This window comes from Myotis myotis, unplaced genomic scaffold (assembly GCF_014108235.1).
Source record: "Myotis myotis isolate mMyoMyo1 unplaced genomic scaffold, mMyoMyo1.p scaffold_m19_p_5, whole genome shotgun sequence".
NCBI classification, from domain to species: domain Eukaryota; kingdom Metazoa; phylum Chordata; class Mammalia; order Chiroptera; family Vespertilionidae; genus Myotis; species Myotis myotis.
This window is the reverse complement of record NW_023416357.1, coordinates 81,928,281-81,944,111: the sequence shown is the minus strand read 5'-3', so window position 1 is coordinate 81,944,111 and position 15,831 is coordinate 81,928,281. Positions and strand designations below refer to the sequence as shown.

Below are 15,831 nucleotides of genomic sequence, written 5' to 3'. Positions count from 1 at the left end.
GTATATCTCATACCTCCAAGATATTTCTCCAGATCTCTGTAGCTAAAACTAATCTCTGCTCTTTGCTTTCCCATAGCCCCGCCTGTTTTGTTGAATTATTTTTGAAAGAAAGCATCTACTCTAGATCCAGACCCGAGCTCATTTATTAAGTCATGAGGTGTTATTGCTATTCTTCCTCTTTCCTTCTTCTCTATTTTTGACCAGGGTGTATAATTGAATTTGCATCTCCACAATGACCATTTGACCACCATGTGATGGGCATTACCATGGTAGTCAGGAGACCAGGAAGTTGAGTGACAACAGCTGAGAAACCTGGAGAGTGTGCGCTCTGGCCAGGAGGCAGCGATTGACACTCAGCTGAGGCCTGAACAAGATCTGGAGAAAAGGTGGCCCCGGCAGGACCAGTAAAAATGGTTTTGGAGCTATTCTGTGTCATTAGTAGCACCTTTACCTAGGTCAGTGATGGCGAACCTTTTGAGCTCGGTGTGTCAGCATTTTGAAAAACCCTAACTTAACTCTGGTGCAGTGTCACATATAGAAATTTTTTGATATTTGCAACCATAGTAAAACAAAGACTTATATTTTTGATATTTATTTTATATATTTAAATGCCATTTAACAAAGAAAAATCAACCAAAAAAATGAGTTTGCGTGTCACCTCTGACACGCGTGTCATAGGTTCGCCATCACTGACCTGGATACTCAGTAATCTATAGCTCCATGCACTGCTATCCAGAGTTATAATACTTGCATTAAAACGGACCTAACTTGAAGACGTGAAAGTACATATTCAAATGCACCTGTGTATCTAGAAAGTGAAATGGGATGACCTAACACCTGGCAAGGAGAGGCTCCGGCGTACCTCTGCCCATATTTTGAATCATTCTCTCCCTATCACTTATTTACTATTGTCGAAGTTTCCTTCCATGTAGAGGGAGCTCCATTATTGTAACTGCTGGCCTCACTTTACCTGTTTTTATCTGTTGGTAAATTAGGATGATTAAGCTGTTTGTACTCTGCTCCTGTAAATTCTTTGTCCTCATCAGAGCTAGCAGGTCTGTTCAGCTCTCACACGAAGCTACATCTGTTAACTTAGCCTTTATCAGCAATAAAGGTGCTATTTTGGCTCCCATCTAATATTTAAAAATTTTCCAGTTTGTTCAGAAGCTGGGAAGTTTATTGGGCTCCTTCCGAAACTTCAGCAGAACCTATCAGACGCAGGGCCCAGTTAGAGACACAACTCCTCCCTCTAGCCCTTGACTGTCTATGATCTCTTGCCTGCCACTGGTTTCAGATAACTGTGAGGGCCCTACCCACACTAGCTACACAGGAGCACTTACCCTGGTTTTATTGAGCCCTATAGAAAATGATGTTCTGATGAGAACTTGCAATTGAGATGGCCCCTTATATAGTAAGAAATGAAAAAAGCAGGAGTTTCCATCAGGCCACTGGAAATTCTTAGTTTCCAGCAGTAGGAAGTCTTCGTTACAGCTATGATCAGCAGCTCTGTGATCAGCAGCTCAGTATCTTCCAGTGAATTTCCACTATCTAATCAAACATGTGACCTCAGTTTACTTTGCTCTACAAGGAGATCACTCAGCCTTTTCTTGCTCTGGTTTTATATTTTTCATCTGTAGAATGCAGACAATACTATATCCATCATATAGTTGTGAGGATTGAGTGATACAGTGTTGGTTAAAACACTTAGCTCAGTGTCTGGAAGTCTAGTAGATGCTCAGTGAATCTTCATTAACTCATGAACTTTCCCCCAAAAAAGGGTTTTACACTACTGAATTTACTTACAAAACCAATCAAACTAATTTGGAAAACAATACCATAAAAGACCCCGAGAAAGCATGCAAAAATCACTTAAGAAACATTCATTACTATGGAACCATGAATGCCTACGCTTTCCCTTATTAAATGATATATATGAGAGGAAATTTTTTTTCCTTGTCATGGATGTGGACTGTTTGTAACTATATGACCCTGTATCTTTGGAGTTAAGAATGCCAATAAAGTAGCATAAAAAACCACCTAACTGGCCAAATTACTGAGAACTAACCAAGTTCTGAGACCCAGTATGCTGGGGGGCACAGTGAAGATCCTTCTTGTGTACCATTGATGGCCACTCTGTGCTACAGACCAACCTGTGCCCAAGGGCTGAAAGCGTGTTCTCTCAGAGCCATGATATACTGGCTGAGAGCAGGATCCTACCTGTAATTGTGGAACCAGTTGATGACAGTGCTGGTTTTCAAGTTGAGCTGGGTGGCGAGTTCTTCGATGGTTTTTGGTGACGGGTATGGCTTTTGCTGATATGCTCGTTTCAGAGCTTCTTTCTCTTCAGGAGCCAGCACCACACGGGGTTTCTTCAGCTGGTGCTGGGGCTGAGGGCTTGCGCCTTGGCTATAGTCAATGCCAACGGAGGGAGGCTCGCAGGGCTGGCTGTCGCTGACTGAGCTGTGCCGCCGCTTCATGTAGGCTGAGGAAGGGAGAGAAGTCAGACTGAGGGGCAGGCCCAGATGTGACATTTGCCCAAGCCCCTGCCCCTCACAGTACATGGTATATAACTGAATTGAGATCACTTTTTAAAAATCCTTACTTAAGGATATGTTTTTATTGATTTTAGAGAAGGGGGGGGGGGGGAGAGAGAGAGAGAGAGAGAGAGAGAGAGAGAGAGAGAGAGAGAGAGAGGAACATCAACATGAGAAACATGGATTGGTTGTCTCTCCTATGTGTCCCGACTGGGAATCAAACCGGCAACCTATGTATGTGCCCTGACCGGGAATAGAACCAGCAACCCTTTGGTGTATGAGATGACTAACCAACTGAGCCACCTGGCCAGGTTGGATTGCGATTACTTCTGTGTGGATTGTGGCATCAGGCTGATCTGCTCTACTCTCCCAAGAACATCTCAAAACACTTGAACTAGAACCATTCTGAAACCTAACACACATTCATCAAGGACCTGCTCTGTTATAATGGGAGGTTCCCATTGGTCCCTGCATGACTAGTTTAGTGGAGGGCACAGAGGGAAATTACTCAGGTCAGCCTGTGGAGAGGTCAGGGGAGGCTTCTGAGGAGATGATATTTAAATTGAATCTTGAAGGACAAAGAGGGATTAATCAGAAAAAATAGGTGATGAGGTAGAATATGGTAGGAGGCTGCTCCAGATAGTGGGAACAGCATGCGCAAAGACACAGAGCTACACAACAGCATGGTTAAAGTGTGTTTTGTATGTGTGTGTGTGTGTGCATGCATGCAAAAGGGGCAGTGGTGTAGGAGGAGTTGTCGGACATAAGGCTGGAGAGATGGGCAGAGGATATCTGGGGGCCATGTTGGATAAGGTGGAATGAACAGAGAAACATGAAAAGATGGAAGGATGGTAGAAGGTGGTCAGTGAGTGGGATACCTGAATTAAGACTTTGAGAGAGAGAGTAATGGATGATAACAATATTTGGGAACAGCCAAGGGTTGAGGAGGTCAAAAAACGTCAGGGCCAGGTGATGTATGGGTCAGGTGGGTCAGAAAATCTCCCTGGGCGAGGTGGGGTGTGAACATGGAGGAAGACAGTGATACCGGGGCACAGTCTTGAGAAAGCGTAGGAATGAGCAGGAAGCTGGCAGATGATGATGAGAAGGGGACTAAAAGCCTGCTGGAATGAGCTTTGAGGAGGCAGGAGCCAACCCAGGAGTGGAGAAGTGGCTGGCATAGGCTCAGAACTTGGGGAGACATGTGGCCAGCCCTGGAAAGGGCAGTAGGAGAGAGGAGAAGGCACAGAAGCTGGAAACGAGGGGAGTGCATGTGCAGATGTCTGTTTTTACTGTGGGATAGGGCTTAGGAGGAGCAGTGGGGAGTGGGCTGGCTGCAAGGCTCAGAGACTCAGAGTGTGACTGTTACTGGGGATGTGCCGAATGAACTGTGAGATAAATGGAAGGCGATTCCTAGCTTTTAGGTTCTCTCAGTTTTATTAGTGTTGTCTGTGCTTCATTTGCAACTCTGATGGTTATGCATCACTAACCACTAAGCTTCTTGAGCAAACGAATCCTCCATAGTGATCTTTCTAGTGAACTAGTTTGAAATACAGTCTGAAAAGTCTTTAAAACTTAAAACTGATGGAAGATGAGAAATATTTAATTCAAATGGCACATAGTATTAGTTGTGGCAGTATCATCATCATCATCATCAGCTAACATTTACCATTAATCCTCAGTTCCACAAGGGGAGAGACTGTTATCATCCCTTTGTACAGAGGAAGAAACTGAAGCTTAGAGAGGCTGAATGATTTCCCTGAGGTCACACAGGGAGGAAGTGACAGAACTGATGTCTGTTCTGGACAGCACTGGCTGCCCTGCCCAATGGTGGTCCCGTCTGGCCACAGCATGGGAGCAGGGTCTGAGGTTGTGTCCATGGGAGCCACAGAAGTAGAGTATAGACCAGCCGTGGGCAAACTACGGCCCGCTTGAAATGAATAAAACTAAAAAAAAAAGACCGTACCCTTTTATGTAATGATGTTTACTTTGAATTTATATTAGTTCACACAAACACTCCATCCATGCTTTTGTTCCGGCCCTCCGGTCCAGTTTAAGAACCCATTGTGGCCCTCGAGTCAAAAAGTTTGCCCACCCCTGGTATAGACTGTCAAGGTGCATCTGTGGCCTCCAGGGAGAGGAGCCTTGCCCATGAGCTGGCAGAGGCTGCATATATGTATGTGTCTAGGTGCTGTGACCGTGTGTTGGGTGAAGGGCCATCTCACCAAGGTAACAAAAAGCAGAAGGCAGACCGGGGTAGAGAAAGGTTTAGAGGGAAGGAAGAAAGGAAGAGCAATAAAAGGTTTGAGCTGAAGGGAGAAGAAAGGCTTTATGAAAGAGAAGGAAGCACAGTGTCCATGTGAATCCTAGTGTGGATTACCTGGTGCAGAGTTTTTAATCTAGGCTAGCCTGGTAGCACAGCTTATTTTCATTGATTTTGAAGGAATACATATATTATTTTAGTAACTATCACTGAGCACTTATGTGTGCTGCTTATTATACTGGGTACATTCTTTTTAATCCTCACACCTCATTTTATTACCCTCATTTTACAGATGCAGAAACGTAGGCTACTTAACTTGCCATTTTATGATTAGAACTAGGAAACAATTAAGAAGGCCAATCTCTTTTCCTCACTCCTCCCACCCCCATTAATATGATAGAGTTGAGAGGCCAGAAAGAAATGAGCCTGATCTGTCCGCCAGCCCCATCCTGTTGGGCAGGTGACCAGTAGTCTATGGAGATCACAGGAAGTACTGATGGAACAGGTGCCTTGGTCTCCCACTGGGGCTGGTGAAGGTTTATCTAGTGAGCATCTCTACCAGGGAGAGACGACAGCGGGGCCACATCGCTCAGGGACCTTGGGATTTGAGGAGGGGCCCCATTGAAACAGTAACTCTTTTGTAACACAAGATGGCGCCCAGAGCCCGTGTAGAAAGTAGAAGGCCCCCCCCACCTCCCATCTATTTCCGGGGGCTAAGATACTCTGCCACTGGCCCGGGAGGAGACATACATCAGGGAGTGTTAGAACCAGGGCTCGCCTCTCTGCTGATGTCTGCAAGACTGGCCCGGACCTGGACCTTCAGACCTGCCACTGGATGAGGGAGCTCCTGCACTTAGCAAGCTCAAGGAGGGAGGACACTGCCTTTTGACAGAGTGCAGAAAATTTTAAATTGCTTGGGTGAGCACTAATAATTGCTGAAACTCAGTAATGGATATATTAGATTCATGGTATCATTCTTTCTATTTCTATATTTGAAATTTCCTATAATTTTAAAAAATGTTTAAAAACTTGGGTGGTGATATGGCACCAGGCCTCTGGAGGTTGTAGCACTGTCTAGAGCAGCGGTCGCCAACCGGTGTCCGCGGACCACTGGTGGTCCGTGAGGTCGGAAAGGTTGGCAACCGCTGGTCTAGAGCTGCCCGAGAGGATGTGGCCTGTGTCAGAGCCTTGGTCTACACACCCGAGGGTGGGCATGAGCCCACTGGAGGGCCCCCTGTGGGGTAGAGGGCCGCCTGGGCACACAGTCCCAGAGTGGCAGGCACTCAGCTCAAGGCGGAGTGTACATAGCTGAGAGCAGCAGCTTTGAATGAGTTTGGATTCCTGCTCTTTACTTATGCCAGCTCTTAAAATCACGTAAGTTTCATAATGCCAGAGACTCATCTTTCTGGATAACGCCATCTGTATGGGATGGAGCTGTGTGGATGAAGGGAAGTCTCTGTGTGGGTTAAGTGCCTGGCAAATAGGTGCTCAGGAACTGAAGAGCCTCTGTGATACAACAGCCAGCCCATGAACTCCTGGGGGAGGCATCAGAGACTCTTGCTCCTTTCTGGAGCTCCAGTCCTTCCCTGGGTGGATGAGACAGTGATGCTGGGCTGGTGGTGAACAGCAGCCTCTCTTGGTGAATTCAGAGGATATAAACCTGGGCTCAGATGAGCTGGAGTTGGGGCCAGGGACAGCCACATTGGTGGTTGTCATGCCCACTCTCTGGATGAGCTTCTCAGCAAAAGCTGATTTAAGGAGGGCGGTCACAGCTTCTTATGGCCAGGCCAGCAGCTGTACCGGATATCCACATCTAAGGGATTTGAATTCAGCCACCGAGTGGGCTCACATACTATATAGGTCAGTGACCCAGGACTGTCCCCTCTGAAGGGAGGACTCACTAATGAGAAGCAGCAAGTAGGAGTGCAAACCATGAGATGGAATAGGCATTACTTTCCATCACCAAGAAAATCCTTTAGGATTTCTCCCATGGTGTAGCCTCCAGCGTAAAGGAGAATGCTGACCAACATTTGAGAGGGTTCAGATGAGCTGGAGGAAAGTGCTGCACAGAGCCCTTTAGGAGGCCACAGCCTCCAGGCCCCTAGGCTCCTCAAAGCAGGACCGCTGTCCGGCAGGAATTTGCTCTGCCATTTTCCAGGCCGGGTGACCTTAATCAAGGCACCTAACTTCTCTGAATCTGAGTGTGTTTATCTACAAAAGCATTGATTAATGCTCTCTCCAATACGATAATATATGGAAGCCCCTGGCATGTGGTGCATGTGCAATAAATGTAATATCGCACTCACCAAACAAGACGAAAGACAACAAACACCAGCCACCACTAAGTGCTGTGCTATTCATTTCTTGGTGGCCTTACTCTCCCGAAGGAAGAAAAAGGATACACTGACTGCCAGGGTGACAATCAGGAATTGTCAAAATGCTCCCTAGTGCTAAAATGCCCTTGAGTTTAGGCTGCTAGGTAGAAAAAGACACAAATCTTCCCATCCTTGGTAGATGACAGTAAAAAAATCCTTTGCCCTGCCGTATAGCCCCTTGGTTATAGATCAGTGTTCCTCATCAGCTCTGCATGAAGGCTTTAAAAGAAACAGCACATTTAGAAATTCGAAAGCAACTGGCTGGGACAGTTACCTTTCTTTTCCATCCGTTTCATGTCCATCAGCTTCTCCACGTTGTTGGGGTCATTCAGCCACAGCTGCATTCGGACAAAGGGCTCCCGTCCCTTCAGACTGAGCTTGTGCCAGGGCTTCGGGCGAGCGAGGAGGTCGGAGACAGAGCCTTGGGTGAGCCCTAAGATGGTCTCCCCAAATAAGCGCTGACCTAGAGAGAAAACAGAACCAAGAGAGATGTCATCACTGAGACCTTGGGGTCTGGAAGGATAAATATGTGTCAAGGTTATAATCAGACATGGGGTTTAAAGGCCCAGAGTCTGGTCTGCTGGGTCCTGGCTCAGAGCAAGCACTCTATAAAGCATTTCTTCAGCCAGACTTGTGACAAACTCCACTGGAGACAGAGTCAGCTTTGCTCCTGCATTCTGCTTACACACAACAATGTTTCTGTCAAGCCTTCAGGCTTCGGATGAACTGAGGCCTGGATAATAACACCTGCCGCATTTGTCAGAGGTGGTTAGCCCCAAACCTGAGCTCAGGAGGTTAAGTAGCACACAGGGAGATCTCTCTTGTACAACCTCAAACTACAGGGCCGTCTGCACCAGCTCCTTTCACGATTTGCAAGGTTATCAGGTCTTGCTGAGAAAACAGGCCACTTGACCTAGGTCACAGCAGGAAAGAGAAGGGGAAAGAGCTCCTCAGCTCTGTTTTTCTGAAAAGCAGGCCATTTCCAATTTGAAAGTCCATTCCTGCAGTCTAAGCTGCCTCTGCCCACTGGAGCTCAAAGCACCTTTTCTTGATGCCTCTTCCCAGGGCCGTGGTGGACAGCCTGCTCCCCAGCTTCTCAGAGGGCACATGGCTCTGCAGAGCGCTCTGAGAGCCATTAAGCTTCAGGTTAAGAGGGGCCACCACTTTTAAAGGTACAAATGAGAATCAGGCACAACCTGAACAACCTGACAGGACAACTTCAATGAATAGGACTTATTAGGAAGAAATGGAGACTGGGCTCAGAGAGGCCAGTGTTTGGTATCATAAAGCTCACGGAACACAATACCTGGGGCAGAGGTGACCGTGGATGACTGGCTACTGCTGCTGTGCCTCACGTCCTCCATCTGTGACAGGGAAACACTATCACTGTGCTCACGGGGTAGTTGTGAGAAATGGCGGAGAGCTGCCTTAGATGCATTTACTGATTTTGTAAATTTGTGGCTTCTCTGCTTTTCAAATTCTTAATTTAGCCTACCAAGTTTTTAGCCATTTTTTGTTGTGGTTGTTTAAAGTAAGTTTTACCTAATTCTAATTTGGCGAATAGATCTTATTTCATTCTAAGAAGCTTGCTATGTTCAGGAAAGTGACATACATAAACAGCTAGTTGCTATTTGCTTGATCCACCTAGTTGTATGGGAGGAAAATCAAGCGACTAATCTCAGAAAATTATCTATATTACTTCTAGAGGTTTCATAGTAGTGACTCCAATCATTTTGGGTCCCAGATCTATTTGAGAACCTGAAGAAAGCTACAGACCTTCATCTGATGAAATGTGCATGTACACATTCTACATATGATTTCAAGAGATTGATGCACAAATACCCCAAGATCCTAGGCCAAAGGTTAAGAGACTGCCTTAGTTGAGTCTCAATTAAGGGCCACCTGTGCTGTCTAATTCAGCTGTAATTTGGTTCCATGTTCATTAATCCACTGAGAGATGCCCATAGGTGAGGCAGCACCTTTCCTGGAGAAGCTGAGACCTTTGAGAGCAACCATGAAGACGACTTCTCTAAGTCCTGGGTGACACTGCTATGGAGCCTTCTGGCAGTTCCTGCTCAGAGGCATAAGTTACCTGTTTGGAGTGAAAAGTTTCACTGCTCAGAGCACTGATTTGTGTTTCATGGTATTTGAAACAAAGTTCCAGAAACCAGTGGGATTCTGCTATGTCTGCACATGAACATTATCAGCTACAACTCCATCGCCGATGGGGACATGAATGGTAAGGCCTAGGATGAGATTTTAAGGTTCAAAATCTCAGAGCTGTGATCTTGCAACTTATCAGTATTAGAAAATGAGAGTTCTTCAGCTGATTTTCAACATTTATATAAAATGATACTTCCTATAAGGGGGGGGGGGCAGCAATAATATATTAGGTCCAATTCCTTGGATTTGTCATAAGACTGTAAGGTAGGGGATGACACAAGCCTAGGGATCTCTGCACATTTTACTAATTGATGGACATAGGGGAATTAGCCATTTTTAAGTCAACAGCTAAATTTTTATTTTTATGAATTAATTAAAAATGTTCTCAGCGGATATTACTTTTCTCTTGTTCTGTTTTGCACAAGCAGTTAAGTAGAAGGCTTCAAGCAGACAAGCTGGCCTCATCCCCAGGCTGTGAGGTCACTATGAAAACTTTCCTGGAACTCACTTCACTGCTACTCCCTTCTTTTCCTGTCCCCTGGGAAAAACAGATACACAGGTCCCTCCTGAAGGTACTGGGCAAATTCCAATAACTCTTCGGTGTCATTTTAACATGCACAGAAGAGAACAATGCTCTCTCTTTTTTTAACCTCATAACTTAATTACAAGCAAATCTTGGTTAAAAACGTTTAAAAATTAAAGGGTATTAATTTTCATATATGACATAGGAACCGGAAATCTTGTCTGAAAACAATGCTCTTTTAATTGACTTTACTCCCAGGTAATAAGAAGGCTGTAAGTGTTTGGGAGTGGCTGTTTCCATTCTCTGGATGCCTAAACTAGAACCCCACTTGGTCCAATACTATCCTGCAGGAGCAAAGTGGTTTGAAACGACTGGACACCCTAATATTCTTACAGCTGTAGCCATTTGATCAGTGGTGCCATAGAGCCCTCAGAGAGACCCCCTCAAGCAGAGCACAAGAGGGGTGGGGAGAGGGGCCTGTGGCACTTTTGAGGTAAACAGCCTTGGTGTGAAGCTCAGTGGGAGGCCTGGGGGATGGAGGCGGCTTCATGAGGCAGCAAGAATGCCAAGCAGAGTGCTAGCTAGGCTGCTACTCACAACCCCATGGTAGGCATTGTTATTCCAGTTTTATTGAGGAGCCTAAGAGAGTAGCTTGCTCAGTAGCACAGACAATAAGTAGGAGAGTTGGGATTTGAATACAGTCTGTCAGACTCTTCCACTGTGCCACCGGGATGCAGCTGGGCTGATGGTGATCCTGCCCAGCTCTGGTGCCCACAGGATTTAGAGCCCTACTGGGCATGCTACAATCAGGGTGGTCGGAGTGGACGGTCTGAGTAGGCTGCAACCCTGAATGCATATCTTTTAAGAGGTCCCAGAGTGGGCGCAGCTGGGATAGACTTGGAGACCTCTAGCACCCTTATGGGCCCCTTAGTGTTCACAACTGTGGGACGTTTTGTAAACATTTAAAACCTCTGGCTGGCTCAGCCTGAGGCCCCTCCACCCATTCTTCCTAAGAACTCCATCAGGAAGCGACCTGCCACCTCTGGGATAGCAGCTCTGGAGGGAACTTACCAAGGTTGTTGTCAGTCAGCACCTCCTTGACTCTCTTGGTTATACCGTAGGTGTCCAGCTCTGGAGACATGGCTACCAACTCTTGAATGCTGAGGGCCGAGTGTCCGGAGAGAGGCAGTGGGGTGGTGGGCTGGGAGTCTGAAGCAGGCGGGTCGCTGGGTTCTGGTGGTTTTCCATCCTTACTTGTTTCAATGGGGGGACAGGGCTGCTGGACCAGTTCAGTCAGACTCTTCACTGATTCACTAGAGCTCATTGGTGATTCGGGTGCAGGGCTGCAGCTGGCAGAGGTCTTTGGCGTGCTTTCTGTAATTAAAGCACACAGAAAATTGAGGCTGAAACAGCCATCTTTCACCATGTACATCTACTTTCCTTACCTAGGACAGTAAGTAAATGCCCTGTGTAAGAAGGATACAGTATGGCAGTCTATAAATCTACATTCATTGTCTTACAGTTTTTTGACTGAGAGTAACCATTCATTTTTGGTATTAAAATAAAAAATAGCCCGGCCAGTGTAGCTCAGTTGGTTGAGCTTCATCCCATGCACCAAGAGGTTGCCGGTTCAATTCCTGGTCAGGGCACATGCCCGGGTTGCAGGCTCAATCCCCAGTAGGGGTTGTGCAGGAAGAGGCTGATTGATGTTTCTCTCTCATGGATATTTCTTTCTCTCTCCCTCTTCTTTCCTATCTCTCTAAAGTCAATAAACACATATTTAAAAAGAATAATAGCAATAGAAGAAAAACTATAGGTTTAAATAAAAGGTTTCTAAAGACGCAGTACAAGGGCCATTCTGTTAAAAAAAACACGTCATATTGTCCCGCTGGCATGGCTCAGTGATTGAGCGTCCACCTATGAACCAGAGGTTATGGTTTGATTCTGGTCAGGGCATTTGTCTGGGTTGCAGTCTTGATACCCAGTGAGGGGCGTGCAGGAAGCAGGCAATCAATGATTCTCTCTCATCACTGATGTTTCTATCTCTCTCTCCCTTTCTGAAATAAATAAAAACATATTTTAAAATGTCATATTAATCATGTGCCATCATTGTCATGATGTCTCCTAATGGTTCCCTATCTATATATATAAAAGCCTAAGCCCGTGGTTGGCAAACTGTGGCTCGCGAGCCACATGCAGCTCTTTGGCCCCTTGAGTGTGGCTCTTCCTAAGCCGTAGGAGTACCCTAATTAAGTTAATAACAATGTACCTACCTATATAGTTTAAGTTTAAAAAATTTGGCTCTCAAAAGAAATTTCAATTGTTGTACTGTTGATATTTGGCTCTGTTGACTAATGAGTTTGCCGACCACTGGCCTAAGTGACCGTTAGGACCGAATGACCGGAACAACCAGTTGCTATGATATGCACTGACCACCAGGGGGCAGATGCTCAATGCAGGACCTGCCCCCTGGTGGTCAGTGTGCTCCCACAGTAGGAGTGCAGCTCAGCCAGAAGCTGGGCTCACAGCTGGCAGGCACAGCTGCTGTGGCGGGAGCCTCAGTGGGGCTGGGATGAGTAGCAGCGGAGCTGCACCTGGCCCGGGCTTGAGCTCCTACCAAGCTGGCTGCTGCTTCAGCAGTCTGATATCCTCCAGAGGGGTCCTGGATTGCAAGACGGCACAGGCCAGGCTGAGGGACCCCACCTGTGCATGAATCCATGCACCGGGCCTCTAGTCCTATATAATAAAAGCTTAATATGCTAAGTGTCCGACCGTTCGACCAGTCGCTATGACATGCACTGACCACCAGGGGGCAGACGCTTGACCAGTAGGTTAGCTTGCTACTGGGGTCTGGCTGATAGGGACTCGGTGAGATGGGCCGGACATGCCCTGGAGGCCTTCTGTGGTCTCTCCCTGGCCCCAATCGTGCACCAGTGGGGTCCCTCAGCCTGGTCTGCACCATCTCTCAATCTGGGACCCTTTGAGGGATGTTGAAGAACCAGTTTCAAGCCCGATCCCTGCAGGCCAGGCCCAGAGACCCCACTAGTGCACGAATTCATGCACCGGGCCTCTAGTAATTCTGTAATTCAGAAGTACCTTACCTAGATTATGATTAACATACTAATTTTATCCATAACTTCCAGAACAAATCAAATGGACATATTATTTTAAATGAGGGCTGCCCATGATGTGTGGCTACCACAGTGATGACCCTTGATAAGGAGACTAAAGCCCCAGCTGGCACCTGGCAGCCCAGGGCTGAGTCTCAGGACCCCAGGCTGGTTCTCACTATAATCCCAGAAGACTGGAGAGAAATGACAGAAGAGGAGCCCCCCCCACCCCCCCACCCCCGTTTTCTGTCAAACTATAGGAGATGTTTCTGAAAACCAAGCTTTGTCTGTGCCACACTGCCACGGACACCAGGAGAGATGGGGTCATGCGTTCCTTTCTTCAGGAGGACCTCTGTCTTGTTTTTGTGTGTGCCCAATGGGGAGTGCCACCTCGTGCTCTGTGGAGATTGGTCCCTTCTGGCCTCTCTGTTAGGATCACCCATTAAACCAGGCATCTACTCTAGTTTTGGGATGTTTGGAATAAAGCCTTTGGCCATTTCCTAATTTTCAAATATAGAGAAAGACTGTGTTCCAGGTGGAAAATACAAAGTGACATTCCACTGCTGTCTTACCCACAAGGTAAAATCTGCCTTTGGCTCCGTGTTTTGGCACATTATCTTCCCCACCCCCACCGAGCATGGTACATGGTGAGACCCCACAGAGCCATGTGGGAGGGGCCAGGCCAGGCATTGTCATGTGGGTGCTATGGCCTCAGAGAGATGATAGCTCATGAGGCCAGGGCACTCAGTGAACGTCAGCACATATAGGTGCCCCCCAAATACTTGCTGCCTCAGTAAACACAATGTAACTATAAGCAATAAATAAATTACAGTTGACCATATAACTGGAGTATCCTTTTTTAAAAAAAATATATTTTACTGATTTTTTTACAGAGAGGAAGGGAGAGGGATAGAGAGTTAGAAACATCCATGATGAGAGAGAAACATCGGTCAGCTGCCTCCTGCACACCCCCTACTGGGGATGTGCCCGCAACTGGGTACATGCCCTTGACCAGAATCGAACCTGGAACCCTTCAGTCTGCAGGCCGATGCTCTATCCACTGAGCCAAACTGGTTAGGGCAGGAGTATCCTTTGACAGACATATTTTATACAGGATAATAACCCATTCTGAACCCAAGAAAATAAAAAAATGTATTCTAAATACAAGGGATATTTTGTATAAATACTTAGGAAGATAAAATCCCAAATAAAACAACTGCAATTCAACCAACAAACCCGTTTATTGTCCTAGACTGGTACAGAATTCCACCAGCATATAAACCTATGTCCTCAACCTGGAAAATCAGGTTAAAAAACAACAACACTGATTTGTGAAAGATGTAAAAGAGGCAGACGTAATGGCAGAAATGGTCCATATAAATCTTTAAGGCAATATGAATCCTACAAATCGGATTTCTTCTCCCTGCTCACCTCCAGGTCATCAGACAACTGGATATAAAACCCAGCAAATGTTATTTTTGTATCTGAAGCAGCAAAGGAATTGTACTGTAAATTTGCCCTGATTCACCCATGCGAGGGACCAATTTGGCAGATCATCCATCTTGCTCACTGTATACTGTCAAGGATGGCATGAATTCCCCACATGATAAACAGATTTCTTCTCAGGTTTGTGTCCTTTAACCCACAGCAAGGTCAAAATCATGGCTGCCTGGCTAACAAACAGCATGGTGCCACTGCCCTAGTGCTCTCCCCGTTTTGTTCTGGGTGCTGGCTGAGGCAGAGCTCCCCGAATAACTCAAGCGGCGGTGCATTCCCTTCTCCCAGGCATTCCCTGCAAGCTGTTCACGTGCATTTTTTTGCCATAAAGAACCCTTACGAGAACAGAGGCACTCACCACATGTGACCGGCGTCCCTCTGTGCTCTAGCTCGTGGTTACACTCAAAGGCAAACCCCCAGATCAAAACCTCATGTGGGCCTTGAAATGTACTGGCCATCTTGTTTCTGCACCTCCACTCTGAGTCTGTGTCTAAAATGTAACAGACAACTTGAAGCTGAGTGAGCTTTCTGGGCAATTACTCACCGGCAGATACACGTGCCCACAGACGCCCGTGCAGGTCACAGAAAGCAGAATCTGGGCCACATTTTTGGATAGGCACAGACAGATTAAAACAGCAAACATCCATTGCAGATACCAAGGAATCCACACGCCCAGAGCATCACGTTGGAAAGGAAGAGTCATTCTTTAGAAAGCTATTTCCAGTAAGCACACGGCTCCTGAGGCAGGACTGGCACCACAAAACCAAACCCATTAATGAGCTCCCACAGCCCCTGGCAAGGTGGCCAGGCCCCTGGGTCTGGGGAGGACAGGTGCTTGCTGGTCTGACTCACCATCATCACAGGACAAGAAACCTAACTCAACAGAAAAGAAGAAATTTTACTTTTTTTCTTTTCCAAAAATTAGCAAATGGACCCCTCTGATTAAAATATATATTTTTTAATATATATTTTATTGATTTTTTACAGAGAGGAAGGGAGAGAGATAGAGAGCTAGAAACATCGATGGGAGAGAAACATCGATCAGCTGCCTCCTGCACATCTCCCACTGGGGATGTGCCCGCAACCCAGGTACATGCCCTTGACAGGAATCGAACCTGGGACCTTTCAGTCCGCAGGCTGACGCTCTATCCACTGAGCCAAACCGGTTTCGGCTGATTAAAATACTTTTTAAAGAACAAAGCTTTGCTCCACAACATGTCCTTAAAAATAATTAAGAAGAGTGAGGAATCCTGGGCTTGGCATTAACACACTGAACTTGGGGATGAAAGCTACCTCTATAAGCCAGCTACGTTAACTTGAATAGGATTCTTCACTTCTTGGAACATCCTGGTTTCCTTGACTGAAAAAT

The 15,831-nt window shown here is 46.4% G+C and overlaps 1 protein-coding gene across 12 annotated transcripts in view; it reads right to left on the bottom strand.

The window, feature by feature from the left end:
* Positions 1-15,831, bottom strand: part of CUX1 (cut like homeobox 1) — a 367,924-nt gene that overhangs the window by 29,487 nt on the left and 322,606 nt on the right. For 9 of the 12 annotated variants that reach the window (XM_036308912.1, XM_036308918.1, XM_036308910.1 and 6 more), the window contains 3 exons: positions 10,927-11,229; positions 7,444-7,632; positions 2,218-2,482 (listed from right to left, as the gene is read on the bottom strand). The exons of the other annotated variants lie outside the window; for them this stretch is intronic. In XM_036308912.1, the coding sequence (XP_036164805.1) occupies positions 2,218-2,482; positions 7,444-7,632; positions 10,927-11,229 (757 nt within the window). The remainder of the gene's footprint in view (positions 1-2,217; positions 2,483-7,443; positions 7,633-10,926; positions 11,230-15,831) is intronic. 12 annotated transcript variants of the gene reach the window in all.